Here is an 18575-nt window from a genome sequence, read left to right on the forward strand (position 1 = left end):
GAGAACCAGGGCTGGGGTGATTCAGTAGGGAGTTTGTGGGCTCTCCCCTACTGAACTGCAGCACCAATGTGCCCGAATGCTGGGATTGGTGGTGGGCCAGGCTAGGCAAGGCTGTGGCACTTGCTGACACCTGTGAGATCTTGGAACAGGCCAGGCTGTGTCAGGCTGTAGCACCCATTGGTGAATTGAGAACCAGGTTTGGTGGCAGGCTGGACTAGGATAAACCACAGCATCTACCTGCAATTGCTGGGACTGGGAGCAGACCATGCCAAATAGAGTCACAGCACATGCCAGCACATGTAAGATTCAGGGCTTGGAGCAAGCCTGGTAAGGGAACTTTGGGGACTCCCCTACTAGGCTGCAGCTCCCATTGATGAGTATGAGAGGGAGTACTAGGGTTGGACCAGGCTGATCAAGGCTGCAGCATCCTGCCAGCACATAGGAGAGCTAGGATGGAGAATAGCCTGAACTAGTCTAGGCTGCAGCATCTCAGTTCATATGAGAGCCAGGGCTGGTGATGGACTGGGCCGGGCTAGGAAAAGGCACCTATCAGCTCATTCAAAAACAAAAACAGAACTGGAAATGGGCCTGGGGTCAATCTGTCTAGGGCACAGCAACTACCCGTGTGTGTGAAGACTGGTGTCAACTATCAAAACTACTCAAGTAACACCCTTGGAACGCTTTCCCCACATTGGAGTCTTTAAGGTGTCATCAAACAACCATATCTCATTCCCAGGTGCTAGTGTAGTCTGACAGCAAGGGGCAGCTTCCTCCACTTACCCCACTGCAGATATGGGAGGAAAAATAAAAGAACTGAAACATTTATCTCACCTGCTTTCTCCACAACTCAATCCTCTCTACCCTAATCAGAAGCCCACATATGTATGCATCGCTCTCAACTATGTAATAATCACTGAGAATAAAAAATAAGAGGCCAAATGGAATATCGTGGCTTTCATTGTGTGCCTGTTGTCCTCTCCAGCAAAGCCATATGAGCCCTGTCATTGCTCAGCATCAGAAACAGCTGACTAGGCAAGCAAACCTAGGGAAGCCTGGCTCAGTGCAAGAGAAGACACTGTCCCTGTTCCATTTCCTCTGAGAAACTGAGCCAGAGGTGATGGTGGTGGAGTGCATGTGTAGGGTAAGATCGCTGCTTGCCCATGAGTTGGGCTGATCCTGAGGTGATGGATCATTCCTCAGGGGCTGCATTGGGTGGATTTTAGTGTAAAAGGCCTGACAAAAGGAACATCTCCCTGTGACAGCCCTCAGTCTTTTATTGCCTGCCTCCCTAGGCTTCTAGCATAATCTCCCTTCTCTGAAATGGCTGCCGTGCCCCCTGAGTCACCTACTCTGAGACTCTAGAGGGAAAGGCAACAGGAGGAGAGGAAAGAAGAGATTAAATTTTCTTTAAACTCCACTTGGTACTTTATCATGACCTATATACCTGAATGTCATCCATTTGCTGTTCTTTTTCTATTTCATTTTATATGTTTTCCATCTAGTATGTGTTCTTCTTAAACTTTCCAAAGCCATGTCCTCCTGGCAAAACATGCAGTTTATTTGGTAGCTTTTCTTTGTGCACTACGACAGAAGGTGCTGTTAACTGTTCATATTATCAAACTGCACACAGTGGATGCTATGGTTCTTAGAAGAGCCTAATGAGCACCTGGAAGCCCTTGTCGTGTTGTCTTTGCCAGTGGGAATATCTAATGGGGACTTTAGAAAGCTAATGAGAAAATGGATTTAAATGCAAGGTTTTTTCAGTATTTAAAAAGTGTTGACATTCATATATATAAATTTTGGGGGCTGTTATGGTATATGGGTTGAGCTGTGAGGGAGGCATCCTGTGTGATTGCTGGTTTGAGTCCCATGTAGGAGCCCCGGGCGGCATTCTAGGTGCCTGACTTTTGGCCAAACTCAGCCCTGGCCGTTGTGGCCATTTGGGAAGTGAACCGGCAAGTGCAAGAGCTCGCTGTCTCTCCCTCTGTCATCCTACCTTTCAGATATATATTTTAAATGAACAAAACAATGTGCATTTTCATGATCTTTTTTTTCTTTTATACCTTCCCTAGGTTTTTCTGGTTTGAAGTTCCTTTTATTTTTCCCTCTTAAAAAAAAAAGAAACAAACAAACAAAAAAAAACTAGAATAGAAAGAGAACAACAAGGAAAGCTTAGACTCAGACAGGAAACGGTCAGTGGGGAAGCAGTTATAATTCACTGGGTGGGACACAAAGATTAGGTACTCCTTCTTAGGGTATTGTAGATTTCTCTGCACACCCCTCCTAAAACTGTTCACCTAAACTGTTGACATATGTCCTGTTAGAGTTATAGAGTTAGACTACCTGAAAAACAGCCAGGTTCAGCAAAATCATGCTTCATTGCTATAAACTGCTAAATACTAAAATTAAAATAGACATGAGACAGCTGAATAGTAAACTATAGCCATTTTAAGGTGTATAGAAACCAGTTGTATATAAACTAATAATTGAAATGTCAATGTGGAAGTCACAGGATGTGGTTCAGAACTTGCATTCTTTTTTTTTTCTCTTTTAACATATTGATTACTCAATATCATGTCAACTAATTCCATAACATTATAAACAGTTACTGATGTAATGTCGGGGCTTTTAATTGATTGTGATAATACTCTGCTGGCTCTATCTTCAGACCAGAGATGGTCTCCCCAAGAAACCGTTGAACTTATTTGGACAATAAGATGCTGGACTTTATGCTTGGTAGATGCTTGCAATGAAAGAATCTCAATTGAATTTGAACTGTGGTGATGCAACAAGATGGAGGATCCACCATGAGGGGGTGGGGACGGGGTTGGGGAGGTGAGGGGAGAATCCCAGTGCCTATAAAACGGTGTCACATAATGCAATGTAATCAATTAAAAAAAAAGCAAAAAAAAAAAAAGTTTATTTGAAAGAGCAATAGAGAGGACGAGAACACAGTTGACTGATTCACGCTACAAATGGGCACAGCAGTCAGGACTGGGCCAGCCTGAGTCCAGGAATCAGGAACTTCATCCTGGGTCTCCCACGTGGATAGGACATACTTGGGCCATCGGTTGTCTTCCCAGATGCATTAGCATGGAGATGGATGGGAAGCTTACCATCCTGGATTTTAACTGACATTCCTAAATGGATGGGATGCCATTGTCGCAAGGGGCAGCTTTCCTGCACAACAAAACTAACTCCTTGAGCTTTTTGAAAACACTGTAGATGCATGGAATCTTTTTTTGTTGTTTAGTACCAAAAGAAACTGATTTTTGCTTATCTGGATAATATAACCCCTGCTCTTACCAATGAGCGAAAACACGGTCCTGACCGCAGCTTCGATGATCTCGAGACGTTGGTAGTGGTAATTCAGTCTGCTGTTCTTTCTCTTCTGGTGGAAGTATTTGAGCGGGAACTTCACTGACCACCATAGTCCAACTATCAGGAAGAAACTTCCTGGGAGAGCGTGGCCCTTGAAGTTCGCCATCAGGGTCCTGGGACACCTGAAGAATAGAGGACAGCTGTCAGGTGGCTGAAGGAAGGCAACTTAAACACGTTTTTGTCAGAAAGTCCATTGCATGCCCAAGGATTCCACAACACAAGCCACAGTGTGAAGTTTTCGTCCAAGAAGCTTTGTGGGTCACTGTGCCTTCTAGGAAGGCAAATGCTACAGACCTGTCAGCTTTGAAACACAGCTGAGGGTAGAGGAGACACGAATGTTAATGTAAAGAAATCTTCCTAATGTAAACACACAAGGAAACTAGAAAAACACTCAATTACATAGCAGATTTTAATATATCATTAAACAAGGCAATAAAAAAATCAAAGAAATCTAGTAGCTCTACAGTGAGTTGTTACTACACTAGAATGCTTTTTTCTTTCTTTCTTTTTTTTTTTTTCCTAAGATTTATTTTTCTTGGAAGGGCAGATTTACAGAGAGAGAGAGAGAGATAGAGAAAGATCTTCCATCCACTTGCTCACTCCCCAAGTCGCCACATTGGCCGGAGCTGAGCCAATCCAAAGCCAGGAAGCAGGAGCTTCTTTTGGGTCTCCCATGTAGGTGCAGGGTCCCAAGGCTTTGGGCCATCCTCGACTGCTTTCCCAGGCCACAAGCAGGGAGCTGGATGGGAAGTAGAGCAACCAGAACACAAACTGATGCCCAGATGGGATCACAGTGCTTGAAGGGGGGAGGATTAGCCAATTGAGTCAATGCACCAGACCCACTAATATGCTTTAATGTAATAGAAAAAAACCAAACCAAAACAAAAAACAAAACAAAACAAAAAACCCATAGAATAAGAAGCAGGGCCTGGTGTGAAGGCTCAGTGGCTAAATACTTACCCTGTATGCACCGGGACCCCATATGGGTGCCAGTTCATGTCCTGGCTGCTCCATTTCCCATTCCGCTCCCTGCTTGTGGCCTGGGAAAGCAGCAGAGGATGGCCCTTGGGACCCTGCATCCATGTGGAAAACCCAGAAGCAGCTCCTGGCTCCTGGCTTTGGACCTGCTCAGCCCTGGCTGTTGTGCTCACTTGGAGAGTGAGCCAGTCGCTGAAAGATCTTTCTGTCTTTCCTTCTCTGTAAATCTGCCTTTTCCATAAAAATAAAGAAATCTTGTAAAAAATGGGCAAAAGAGACAAATGGGTGATTGTCAATATGATGTAACTGATAGTTATGTCTTTCTTATCAGAGATGTACAAGTGAGAGCACAATGTCAGTGTTCATCAACTTCGAAAAATAAGAGCTAGAAGAGACCATTCAGGAACTCAAAGAGCCCACAATGTGCATAGCTTGTTTTACCTATGGCCGTTGGCTAATCCTGTTACCAGCTGGAAGGTCAGGGTTGTTTCACATCCTACACACTGAGGACGATACCTTTTATCAGGAACTTCAATGAGCTTATGGTATTCAAAAGTCAAATACCATGAAAATCTTATCAGGAAAAGCAGAGTCCCACCATGCTACCTAGAGAAGACTCTTTGAACTCTTTCAGCTGCTTCCTCTGATGATTTACAAAACAGAATCCTACTTGCTTTGTGCCATTTGTTGGCTTACCAGTGTCAAGTGCTATTTGTCAATGTCCTGGAGTCCTCTTAAACCACCTTTCCCTCTTGTGTACCCATCCATTTTCACAATCATCGCATTATGCTCATTATCTCATCAATGTCTTTCTTATGGCTCTATAAGTCCAAAGTCCTTACCAGAGCTAATTGGACTTTTTATGAATTGGCCCTGGTTGTCTGATCAGTCTCACTAAGCACTTGCCCCCTGCCACCCCGAGCCCCGCTGTGCTTTCAGACAGGTGGGTCTAGTTCCTTCCTGAATCAGGATCCTACATGACCTGCTCTTTCTAGAACAGCGGCCCCCACCGAGAATCTCCAGTTACTTCCATCACTTTATTCATGTCTCTGCTGAAATGGCTCTTTAATTCTTGACTATTCCATGAAAACTGGCAGATCTGCACCCCTTTTCAATCCATGAGAACTTGCAAATTTTCCTCCAAGTATGAATTATTATCTGATATTATAGATCCCTCTCCTTTTTTATGAAGCACCTGTCTGCATCCACCTGAAGGCAAAGCCTCCATGGAAGTAGAGATTTCATCAATTTGATTATTATGATATTCACAGTGTTTGCAACAGGGCCCAACATATGGGGCACATGTAACAAATATTTGCATAATGAGTGAATTCTGATCCAAGCTGCGTACCATGGGTTATGTTTTCTTCAACATTGGTTTTGTTCTGAAGCCCAAAGCTGTCTTGTTTCGCTTTTATCTCCCATATAACAATTTTGTTAGGTTTTCAAACATAAGACCAAATAGATCTGTCCAACTATTTTAGCACCAAATAACCTTTATTGGTTTAAATTTACTCCTAGCATATTCTTTTACAGAACTTTTCAACCTGTTACAAATGGAGCCTGGTATCTATCTGTCCTCCTGGAACACCAAGCACTGCCTTTCAAATTATGTGCCTTTTTGCTGTCTTGGATCCCTTCTTTCCTGAATGCCATTTGCTTTTCTTTCCTGTTTTAATCCCATAATATACCTCTAATATTTTCCAAAATATAAATAAAAGGGAGAATCTGAGAATTTGCACGATTGACAATCTCTGCCTTTTTTATTGGGTTTCTTTTAGTTCACTCGTATTAACGTGATTCTCAAAGTAGTTATATTTATGTCTGCCATTTTGGTATTTATTTTCTGTGTATTTGTGCGCTTTTCAGATTTACTGAATTATACTTGACAAAAATGATAGAATTCCAGGAGTATGATGTAATGGCTTGATATAGGTATGTATTGTAAGATGACTGCCACACTCAAGTTAAAATATTGATCACTCCACAAGTTCTATTTTCTTCTTTGTGATGTAAATACCCAAGATCTACTCTCCTGGCAAATTTAAAGTATACAGTTCATCATTTGTTACCCACAGTCACCATACTGTATGTTTGGCCTAGAATTTACTTTGCTTGTTTTATAGCTGCAACTGCTTGCCCTTTGACCAATGTCTCCTTCCTCCCTCACTCCTCCCACATCCTGGTAACCACTCTGAAATTGTTTCTATGAGTTCCCGCCCCCCCCCCCAAGTTTCCACATTTAAGTAACTAAGTGTTTAACTTTCTGCATCTGGCTGGAATAAACGAGACACAATCTCTTCCAGGTTTATTTATGTTGTAGCAAGTGGTAGGATTTCCTTCTTTCTTACAGCCATAAGGTAATGAACTCGTCCACCACGTTTTCTTTATCCACTTAACGTGTTGCTGAACACTAGGCTGTTTCCATATCTTGGCTATTATGAGCAATTCAGCAATGAACATGGGAGTACAAACAGCTCTCTGAGATAGTGATTTTTATTTCCCTTGATTGTGTATCCAGAAGGGGATTGCTGGATTATATCATAATTCTATTTCAAATATTTTTGAGGGAACCTGAAACCGTTTATAGTGGCTGTACCCATTTATATTTTTCCAACAGCATATAAAGATTTCCTTTTCCCACATCTGTACCAACACTTGTTGTCTTTTGCGATTTTCATTACTGCCCTCCTAGCAGGTGAGACAATTTCTCATTTGACTTTCATGCAGTTTCCTGTTCGGTGGTGTTGAGCACTTTTTTCTGTATCTGTTGTCTAATTTGCATGTCTTCTTAGGAGTAAAGTGTATTCAGCTGTTTGTGTATTTTAGTTAAAATTCTTAATGTTATTTGTTTTAATTTTACGTGAAAAGAAGGCAGACGGAGAGAAACATATAGAGAAACCTTCCCTCTAGTAGAGGCTGGGTGAGGATAAGACAGGGAGCCTGGATTTTAACATCAATGTATGTGTCAGGGACCCAAACACTTGAGCAATCACCTACTGCTTGCCGGAGGTGCATATTAACAGGGAGCTGGAATTGAAAGTAAGGCTGGGGGGCCCAGCGTATTAGTCTAGTGGCTAAAGTCTTTGCCTTCCACATGATGGGATCCTATATGGATGCCCATATTCTAATCCTGGCAGCCTCACTTCCCATCTAGTTCCTTGCTTGTGGCCTGAGAAAGCAGTCAAGGATGGCCCAAAGCCTTGGGACCCTACACCTGCATGGGAGACCCAGAAGAGGCTCCGGGCTCTAGATTTGAATTGGTTCAGCTCCAGCTGTTGTGGCCGCTTGGGGAATGAATCATCAGACAGAAGAACTTCCTTTCTCTCTCTCTTCCTCTCTATCTAACTTTCCAATAAAAATAGCTCTGGAAAAAAAAAAAAAGAGAAAGAAAATAGAGCTGGCACTGGAACCCCAGGCACTCCAATAAGGGATGCAGAAATCCCAAGTAATGTTTTTTGTTTGTTTGTTTGTTTTTCTTTTTTTGAATAATATTCAATAAAAAGCATTATTTCCTTCCTCATTTTGCTGGAAAGGTAGGAAAGAGAAGAGAGAGAAAATCTTCTGTCCACTGGTTTACTTCCCACATGCTGACAGCAGGGTTGAACCAGGTTGAAGCCAGGAACTGGCTGGGAATGCGGTTCACATACCCCACGTTGGTGACAGAAGCCCCAGTACATCACTGTAACCTCACATGCCTCCCAGGGTGTGTACCCACAGGACTCTGCAATTGAAATGGAGCTGGACTCAAAATCAGGCACTCTACCATGTGATGTTAGCTTCCCTGCACCAAATGTCTGCCCCTACCTGCTTTTAAGACTGTACTCTTTTTCATGCTATTGAATTGGACTGTTCCTTAGAGATCTTCCACATTAACTCTTTGTAACATACAATCATATTGCAAATACTTTCTCCTATTCAGTGTGCTGTCTTCTCACTCTGTTGCTTGCTTTCCTTGCTGCACATAAGCTTTTTAGTTCTGTGCCATCCCACATATTTTTTTTGCTTTGCTTTTGTTGCCTGTATTTTGCTGTCATCAAAAAAATCATTGCCGGGGCCCAGCAGCGTGGCCTAGAGGCTGAAGTCCTCACCTTGAACGCGCTGAGATCCCATATGGGTGCCAGTTCTAATCCCGGCAGCTCCACTTCCCACCCAGCTTCCTGCTTGTGGCCTGGGAAAGCAGTCGAGGATGGCCCAAAGCCTTGGGATCCTGCACCCATGTGGAATACCCGGAAGAAGTTCCTGGCTCCTGGCTTCAGATCGGCATAGCACTGGCCGTTGCGCTCACTTGGGGAGTGAATCATTAGATGTTAAATCTTCCTCTCTGTCTCTCCTCCTCTCTGTATATCTGACTTTCCAATAAAAATAAAATAAATCTTTAAAAAAAAATCATTGCCAAGACCAGTGTCATGGAGGTTGTCCTCTAGGAGTTTTATGGTTTCCGGTTTTAGATCTAAAATTTTCTTCAATTTTGAGTTGATTTTTAACTATGATGTAAGATAAGCATTCTCTCTCTCTCTCTGTCTCTCTCTCTCTCTGTCTCTCTCTCTCTGTCAGTATGTGGATATCCAGTTGTTTTCAACATTACTTATCAAAGACATTCTTCTTCCTCCATTTATATTCATTGCACCTTTATTCAAGACTGGTTGACTTCATGTGAATGTGCTTATTCCTGGGCTTTCTGTTCTGTCCCATTGGTTTATGTACTTACTTCTTTATGGCATCACTGTACTATTTGATTCCTATAGTTTTTCAATCTAATTTGAAATAAGGGCGTGTGCGATCTTCACCTTTGCACTTCCTAGTAAAGACTAATTTAGCTACGTGGAGTCTTTATGGTCCCATCAGGGTGGGGAATGTCTAGCCCAGGAGCTGTAGAAATCATTTGATTTGTGAAATCATGTGGTCTGGCCCAAATCAATAGCAGCAGAACTTAAAATTTTATGAATCTGTAGCAGGCTACACAACAGCATGAGCCCCAATTTCTCTCTTTTACTGGACTCACCTTGTTCTCATACTGTTTTTCTAATTTCTTGGAGTTGCCTATCTATGTTGCCTTGTAGTTCACTGAACTTCTTCAAAACAGTTATTTCTATTTTTTATTCAGTCACGCAATATTATTGCTTCTTTGGTATTGTCATACTCTCTTGATTTTTCACGTTTCTTTTTTTTAAATATTTATTTTATCTTTATCGGAAAGGCAGATATACTGAGAGGAGGAGAGACAGAGAGAAAGATCTGTCTAATGATTCACTGCCCATGTGGTCTCAAGGGCCTGAGCTGAGCTGATCTGAAACCAGGAGCCTGGAACCTCCTCTGGGTCTCCCACACGGGTGCAGGATCCCAAGGCTTTGGGCCATCCTCAAGTGCTTTCCCAGGCCACAAGCAGGGAGCTGGATGAGAAGCGGGGCTATCAGGATTGGCACCTATGTGGGATCCTGGTGCATTCAAAGCGAGGACTTTAGCTGCTAGGCCACCATGCTGGACCTGACTTTTCACATTTCTTAAAGTTTTTCCTCCTTTTTTCATATTTGCAGAAGCAGTCACCTATTTTAATCTTTGTTAGTTAGCTTTTCATCTCTATAACCAAAATATCCCAGAGAAGCTACTTTTGAATGAAGGTTTGTTGTTACTGGCGGTTTTGGAGTTTCATAGTCCGTGACTGAGTGGCTTCATGGGATTGCTGTTTGATAAGGGTGGTGGAGAGCAAAGTGCGTGTGGATGGAGAATCACATGGCAAGCCAAGGAACAGACTGCTCTAGGTCCAACTCAGACTTCTTAATCAACTATCTTACAAGAACTATCTTCCAAGCACACACACCTCATGACTAAAAGTCCTCACACCTGGTCCACCTCCTGGGTACTGTAGTTGGATCCAATCTTTACTCTTAATTCATTATCCATTAACATATGACCTTGTGGGACAATACCGCCAGCACAAAGGATTCTAGGGGCAAAGAAAAACTAATGTTAAACTACACTATTGAAAATAAAATGAATGGCTTCACCAAACAGCCTGACCAGTGAGTCTGAGACCCTCTCAAAGCTTTTCTATGGATATGCTTTCTCTACACCTTGTGTTATATCTCATGGAGGAATTTCAAATATATTGTAAATTTTCTCAATTCCACTAAGACAGGCCAAGTTTATGCTTCCTTTTCCAATACTAGATTTAACCCATCTTGTGCATGAGATGCTCATACTCACTGTTGGTGGGGATGTAGCTTGGATGCAAACCTGGGAAAGCAAAGTGTATGTAGCATTTGGAGTGTCTGTGGTCCAGTGTGGGTTGTATGCAGGTCAGGCATTCAAGAGGTTCATGTGTGGGTTTTCTGACAGATCCACAGGCCAGTTAGCATCTATGATCTCTCTTCCTAGTTCCTAGCTTCTCCCAAAAGTCAGCATGCCAATCACTTCAGTGTTCATATGAGAGAGAGAGAGACTCCCTTCATGACTGGGAACTGGGTCCTCGCTGCATTCTCACCTTGTTTTCAAATAGTATTTTTGGAAGTCTTAGTATGGAATCATCATTTCTTGGGAAAGCAGTGATGTGCATAAACTAAAACTGTGCATTTGCGCATCTGTTCTTGGATTTTATGGCCCAGTATTGGTATTGTTAGAGCATTTCCACTGGATTCCTGGACTTGCATTAAGGTTCGCTGTGCATGAGTAGTTGTCTATGGGAATGTTTCTTTGGGAACAAGAATGATGGTGGAAAGCTGTGTTCACTTTCTGATGTTACCTCCCCTTTTTCTTGTAGGGCAGTTCTGTCAACAAGAAGTATTTGTTTTGCTTGTCTAGAAATGTATGTATGTTATCTTCATTTGTAAAGAATAGCCACATTGATACAGGTTTCTTGGCCGATGGTTTTCCTTGTCAATGCGTTGTACTTTATTTCATTGACTTTTGGGTTCCAGTGTTACTAAGGCGAAATTAACTACTAATTATATTGTCCTCCCTCTACATGCTGTTAGACATTTTTTCCTCCTGCTGCTTGCTGGATTGTTTTGGATTTGCCAGCAGTTTGAGTATCACATACACATGCATGACTCTTTTTGTGTGTGTGTGTGTTTAGATTTGGTTTTCATTGATCACTCTCCAATAGAATCATCAACTTAATATTTAATATTAAATCTAGGAGATTTTCAGTCATTCTTATTTTAACATTTTTTCTCTCTTCTGTCTTGGGATTCCTATCACATGTATGAGGGCACATTTCTCATTTGTCACTAAGGCTCTGTTCATGTGTCTTTATTCTTTTTTCCTCTTTCTGTTCCTGATGTTGGTTCATTTTATTGGTCTATTTTCAACTTCATTGATTCTTTCATGATTTCACAATTTACTGTTGAGCCCATCTAGTGCATTCCTCTTCCCTTTTTAAGAGTTTATTCTATTTATCTGAAAGGCAGAGTTACAGAGTGAAAGGGACATCCATACACAGATAGAGAGAGAGAGAATCTTGCACTCACTGGTTTACTTGCTGACTACCTTCAATACCAGGGCTGCAGCCAGAAGCTGTAGTTCAGGTTAGGCTTCCCATTTGGGAGGCAGGTATCAAATTCATTGAGCCATCACCTGCTGCCTCCCAGGATACGTCTTAGCAGGAAACTGGAATCAGGAAAGGGGCCAGGACTTGAACTCAGACAGTGTGACATGGGATGTGTGCTTCCCAAGCAGTGTCTTAGCCAAATGCCTGTCCTGAAAACAAAGCAGTTTAGATGCTGATGCTATACCGGCTACACATTCTACCTTTCCAAGGGATATTTTCCCCCTCTTTTCAGTAACTTACCTGCACTATGGAATCTTCCCCTTGCACGATGTGCAGATGTGATCTCTGCTCAGTTTTACTATTCTTGGTTTTGATATATTGCCTTACTTCCTAGAGATCACCTTTTTTTTGTTCTGCATTGCTCATGATTCATAGTAGTTGGTCCACTTTGGGGGCTAAGATTTGCTTTCAGTCCATCTTGAACCATTTATGGGTGGACTAGCAAAGTCTAGTTTACAAGTCTCCATTGCCTTTCGCTCTCTGCCAGTCTCTCTCAGGTCTCCCTGGTTCTCAGTCAGCTGAGGATAGTGGGAGAGTTAATCTCAACTCTACTAGGATTCCCTCATTTCCAAGATTTCCATGTCACAATTCGGGTTGGTTTGTTGCATGCTCAAAGCAGGTCTGAGGTAAGCAAATCTGTGAATTTCCCCTGCTCATACCCACACATTTATTTTTATGAAGAGCTGCAAAGTCAAAGCTTTTCAATGTCCTTTCTACATGAAGTCTGTTTTCATGGTCTAGAAAGTCACTGACCAAGCCAGCGTGTGATGAGAGCTCCCCCAAGCAAGAAGAGCATGACTACCTATTGTTCACATGTGAAGGTCGTGCAGATTTTAAAGGATGTTTCTTAGTTTGTTGTCTGCTTTTAGTTAAGCAGGTTCCTGAAATGATTTATTTTGAAAAATTTTGTCTAGTTTTGTACATATGGCTTTTCTCCTCCCCCTTTTCTCTTCTCCCCTCCCACTCTTCCTCCCTTCTCCTGCTCCTTTTTCCATAAGTTAGTTCCCAAACTCTTTCTGCTACCGTATCTGGAAAGCCTCCGTCTCTTTCTTTGTATGCGCTCTTTGGATCAACATTTAAAAAAAAAATGTAGTCTTTTCTGTTTAATGTTTAACACAGGTTCATTTCAAGATCAAGCCTGTTTCTTAGCCCAAGATGCGGAAAAACCAGCTCTGCAAATGTGTATCAAAACTACACACTGACTTACTGCTTTTTCTTCTCCCAGCCCTTCCTCATTTTTCTGAGCAGCAGTACCTGAAATATTGGCATAGTCATTGCCTGTCACTTGATGCCAGTTTCACAAGCCTCACCCTTCCCTTTCACCGCGACTAAAATTCACATCTATGATTCGGAAGGCCTGTGGCATGTGTAGAAAGTGTGATCTTACATGAGCAGTGGGGAAGGCAGGGAGCCTTGATTTTTATGAGAGGTAGATTTCTTCCATTAATGAAGTAATGGATTACTTTGTTAGATTAACCATATCATGGTGAGGATATAGAATGGGTCAGCTTTCAAAAAAGGAGAAATAAGACAAGTAGCTCTGAGTAAAATTCTAAGCCTAAATTCTCAATAATTAGGATAAACCCACTCATATAGGCTAAGGCCCCATGAAATTTAGCTTAAAAAATAAAGAAAAAAGGAAAATAAATGTGAAACATTTAAAAATGTTAAATGCTGGCCCAGTGCGATAGTGTAGCGGCTAAAGTGCTCTCCTTGAACGTGCCAGGATCCCATATGGGCGCCAGTTCTAATCCTAGTGGCCCTGCTTCCTATCCAGCTCCCCTGCTGGTGGCCGGGAAGAGTAGTTGAGGATGGCCCAAAGCCTTGAGACCCTGCACCTGCGTGGGAGACCCAGAGGAGGCTCTGGGCTCTTGGCTCTGGATTGGCTCAGATCCAGCTGTTGCTGTCACTTGGGGAGTGAATCATTGGATGGAGGATCTTACTCTCTGTCTCTCCTCCTCTCTGTATATCTGCCTTTCCAATAAAAATAAACAAATCTTTTAAAAAAGTTAAATGATAAGTAAAATGTTAAGTAAAACGCAACCACATGAGGAAGGCACTCCTTACCGCACTTACATGGTGTGGCCATGACATGTCTTTAATAGAAACTGGCTGGGACCGGGAAAGGCAGCCTCAGAAAGGGTTTTCACCAAGACAAAATCCCCAGCTTCCTTATTTCAGTATATTTGCTCTTTTTAATGAATGAAGTGTGATAGAAAATGGAAGGGAAGATTGCATGATTTGGAGAGGAATTGATTTTCGGTGAAAGTTGATGATCAAGAAGCACCTGCTTTTTTGGGAAGATTATTGAAAAAAAAAAACAAATATGATTTGAATGAAAGATTTGACTTGAATTCCCTTGTGCTCCTTGTTAATTATATTCCTTCAGCCCGTAAACTTTCTTCTTTTCCCATCCCCTTCTCCCTTGTATTTGAGGTAAATGAAGTGGAAGACAAGTTAGAGGATATCAAAAAGAGAAAAAGAATGTCAGAGAAAGAAAGATGGAAGAGTAGGGAGCAGGGAAACAGAATGAGAATGACAGAAGTAGAGAGAGGAAATGGTGTGGAGAAAAGGAGAAGTTATGAATAAAGTACTAATCGGCTGGTGTACTCCTCAGATGGGGTTAGGTCAAACCAAACGCCAAATCCAGCAACTCAGGCTGGATCTCCAGCAGCAGAAGCAAGGACCCCAATGGGCCATCGATGCGGCTTTGCAGGATATGTGTCCATGAGAAACTGAAACCAGCAACTGGAGCTGAACTCCAACCCAGGTATTGGGTATGGAATGTGGTCAGCATTTTGACCAGTGTTCTAATCAGTAAATCAAAGGTTTGTTCCCCAAACAGTGCTTCTTAAAAACACGAAGCTGGTTTTTCCTCTTATTTTAGAGGGGCAAGTAGGAGTGGTGGAGGCGAGCAATATGTGTAGATGAATGGGAGAATTAGCAGAAGTAGGGAGAAGCAAACTTGATTTTTTCCCTCAATTGCCTATGCTTAAAACCCAGCCCTTTCCAACACAATGAGAAATAGGGACTTGAGTTAAATAAGGGAAAGAGTTAAATTCATATTTTCCAGTTTGTGCTGATAGGATGCAAAACAGATGATATAAAGCATATCACAGACAGCCTGTGCCTCTAATTAGTTCCAGTCATCCATGCAACTGAATAAAGCATATTTTATTCTCACCATGGAATATTATATAACCATGAAAAGGAGCAGGTTAGAACTGCATGAGCTGTCCTGGAAGGTTTCCCTGAGGCATTTGTTGGCTGAGACAAGCAAGAGGGAAGTGACCACTTTAATATGGATCTGCTTGGTGAAGCAATGATAATAGCATTATGGACATGCACATGTTACTGTGCTTTGAGTATGTCTTCCAAAGTTTGTGTGACAGAAGCTTAATTCCCAATGCAACCATGTTTTTTCTTTCACAGAGCTGTTTTCTGACTTGAGGAAAAGTTTAGAAATCCGGTTTTCTTTGGGGAAATCTAGGAAACAGAATGCACCTTTACTGATGTAACACCTGACTCTAAGCTACCTCCACCTCAGCCATCCTCGGGACTGTGTGAACTGGTACATGTCCTTCCCCAAAGTGTCTGGGGCAGGTGAAATCACCATGTCTACTTGAACTGACTCCCAAATAGACAGACTCTTTCAATAGTGCAACCGCATTCCAAAGTCAGGGACAATTCACCTGTAAAGAGGAATGAGACGTGGTCTATTTTGGTAAAGAAGATGGCAATATCTGCCTAAAGGGAGTAAGTGACATTACCTAACTGAGCTCCTACCATGTACATAGCTGGCTATGATTGTCAGCTTTGGCATGGAACTACACAACACACACACACACTACTTGATTAATGGGGAGGGGAAGTATCAACCTTTTCCTCCAAGTCTTCCACCAGGACCCCTGGACCTGTGAGAAGTTAGCACTATGTTAAAGTCAGGGAAAGTCACACTGCCTTTTGCATCCACCAACAGCAAAACCCAGTGCTGCAGGTAACATTGACTGATGAAGAGTCTTATGTATCATGGTGACCTCTGGGTCAGATTGAAGCCAGGACACGGGAGAGGGAATCCGGGAATCACCATGGAGACAGAGCTTAGTGCTTTCCCCTTAAAGGGATGTCTGGACCAACCAGCACATAGCACCACTCAAAGCTGAGTGAAAGTAGGTAGCTGCAATAGCTCTGGCCAGCATCTGTATGTGTGCACTACTAGGGGACTTGTCCCTCTTTCAAGTCTGTGCTCCCCATTTGCTTTGAGTCTGGTACTAATAGCTTGAAAGGGTACTGCCCACCCACTGGGACGCAGGCATATACACTTCACGCCATCCTGCTAGAGTTTCCAAAGTGCAAATTCCCAAGGAGAAGCACTCAGGTAGCTGTTCTGGGAATATCTCTGCTCTTTCCATGGGTGGGGCAGGATCCCCAGGGATAAGTAGATCTTTAGTTCCTATTGACTGTGAGAGTTCTGAACGCAAAGAATGCAGGAATTCTGTGACTGCATGAGAGGACTCCATGTGTAACTGGGTCTCTGGGCATTCAGTGTGTCTGACATCAGAAATTAAGAGAGCTCAGATTGCCTGAGGTGAATTATAGCAGGTTTCTCTGCACATACAGGCACCACAGAGAGGATCTCTGTGGTTCATGTGCCTGTGAGGGGGAGGATTGCAGCCAGAGTGGGCTAATCCTGGGCATTCATCACCATGAGAGGGGGAGGAAGTGATGATTATACTAACAGTTGTGATTACTCCCTCTCTCCTACTGACAAATGAGGATATCTGCCATGCCCGACTGGGGTATCAACCTGGGCTCTCATCCCACACTTGAGCACTGTCCAGAGCACCCTGCATCACCCCAAACTCACCTCTGAATTTCCACTAAAGGAGTGACCACTAAGCTACAGAGGCATAGTTCAAACATAAAAACTATCGGAGAATAAAAGTATTTCCACAAATGTCTGAAAATAAATATAGAAACATAAGAAATTAAAACGAGGAAGATTATGACTTCCCAAAAGGAACATGGCAACTCTTCAATGTTAGAAAGAGATTAATGAAATGCTTGAAAATTAGTGGAAATTACCCAAAAGCACAAGGGAACATATTTTTGAGATAAAGAAACCCATACGTGATATGAATGAAAAATCCTGCAAAAAGGTTTTTGAATAGAAACAAAACTGAATGACTAGAAATGAAGAATCCAATATGCTATTTAGAAAATACAGTGGAAAGCTTCAATAATAGGCTTAGGGAGGTGGGAGGAAGAATATCTGAGATGGAAGACAAATCCTTGTAAATATCTGTCTGACAAAAAACAAGAAAAAATTAGAAAAACTAAAAACAATGTTCAAAATTAATGGACACTACCATTACTATCTTAGGAATTCCTGAAGATGTGGAGAGAATGGATTAGAAGGCCTATTCAGTGAGACAATAACCAAAAAACTTCTCTAACGTGGAGAAAGTTCTATACACAGGAAGCAAATAGAACTTCTAATAGGCATTATCAGAAATGATCTTCACCATGACACATTAAAATAAAACTTTCAACAGTAAAACCTAAAGAAAATATTTTAAAATGTGCATGAAAGAAATATCAGCTTCATCAGAGGCACCCTAATTAGACTAACAGCTGATTTCTCATTAGAAACCCTATAGAATAGAAGATAATGTAGAGGCAAAGTCCAGATCCTAAAAGAAATTGCCAACTCAGAATGCTGTATCCAGAAAAGCCCTCTCTTTTAGATGAAGGTGAAATAAAGATCTTCCAAAACAAACAGCAGTTGTGAAAGAACTTGCTACCACCCATACAGCCTTACATATGATGCTAAGAATGTTCTAGACACGGACATAGAGAATAATAACAGTCACAATGAAAGAATATGAAAGAAGAAATGTCATAGTACAAGTATAAAGGAAATCCAAAGCACACGATGAGAGTATTTATGGAAAAATGGTAGGAGCAAGTTATAGCCTTTCAGCCACAACCCTGAACACAATAGACCTAAACCTTCTGCTCAAAAGATACAGACTGGCTGAATAAACTAAAAACTATGACCCAGCTGCTTGTCGTTTACAAGAAGCACACTTCATCAACAAAGGTACAGACTGAAAGCAAAAGGACAGAGAAGATATTCCATGACAATGGAAAGGAAAAATGAGCAGGTGTAGCAATTCTAATATCAAACAAAAGAGATTTTAACACAAAACTATTAAAAGAGATGAAGACGGGGATTAGAATGATTAAAGCATCAATTCAACAAAAAGCATCTAATGCCAGGACACCTGGCTGTTTTAAAAATGCTCATCTAAAGGGAGACATAGATTCCAATATAATAATAACAGAGGACTTCAGTGTCCTACTTTTATCAATGGAAAAATCAACTAGGCAGAAAATCAACAAAGAAACAACGGAGTTAATATACACTATGGGTCTAACGAACCTAATTGATATCATTAGAATATTTTATCCCACAGTGGCAGAATATACCACTGTTTTTCATCAGTTCATGGAACTTACACCAGGATAGACAAAAATGCTAGAAAGTAAAGTCTCAGCAAATTAAAACAAAATTAAAATCATACCATGCATCTTTTCTAATCCCCAGAGAATGAAGCTGGAAATTAACAACTCAGAAAATTCTAAAAAATATGCAAATATATGA

The 18575-nt window shown here is 41.8% G+C and overlaps 1 protein-coding gene across 1 annotated transcript in view; it reads right to left on the minus strand.

The window, feature by feature from the left end:
* Positions 1-18575, minus strand: part of TMEM45B (transmembrane protein 45B) — a 38973-nt gene that overhangs the window by 4636 nt on the left and 15762 nt on the right. Inside the window, exons 2-3 of the mRNA XM_040992672.1 lie at positions 5555-5558; positions 3307-3503 (exon numbers count right to left, since the gene is read on the minus strand). Coding sequence (XP_040848606.1) covers positions 3307-3487 — 181 coding nt within the window. The 5' untranslated portion in view covers positions 3488-3503; positions 5555-5558. The remainder of the gene's footprint in view (positions 1-3306; positions 3504-5554; positions 5559-18575) is intronic.

Source organism: Ochotona curzoniae, unplaced genomic scaffold, assembly GCF_017591425.1.
Source record: "Ochotona curzoniae isolate NIBS_2020 unplaced genomic scaffold, NIBS_Ocur_1.0 contig_832, whole genome shotgun sequence".
Lineage (NCBI taxonomy): Eukaryota > Metazoa > Chordata > Mammalia > Lagomorpha > Ochotonidae > Ochotona > Ochotona curzoniae.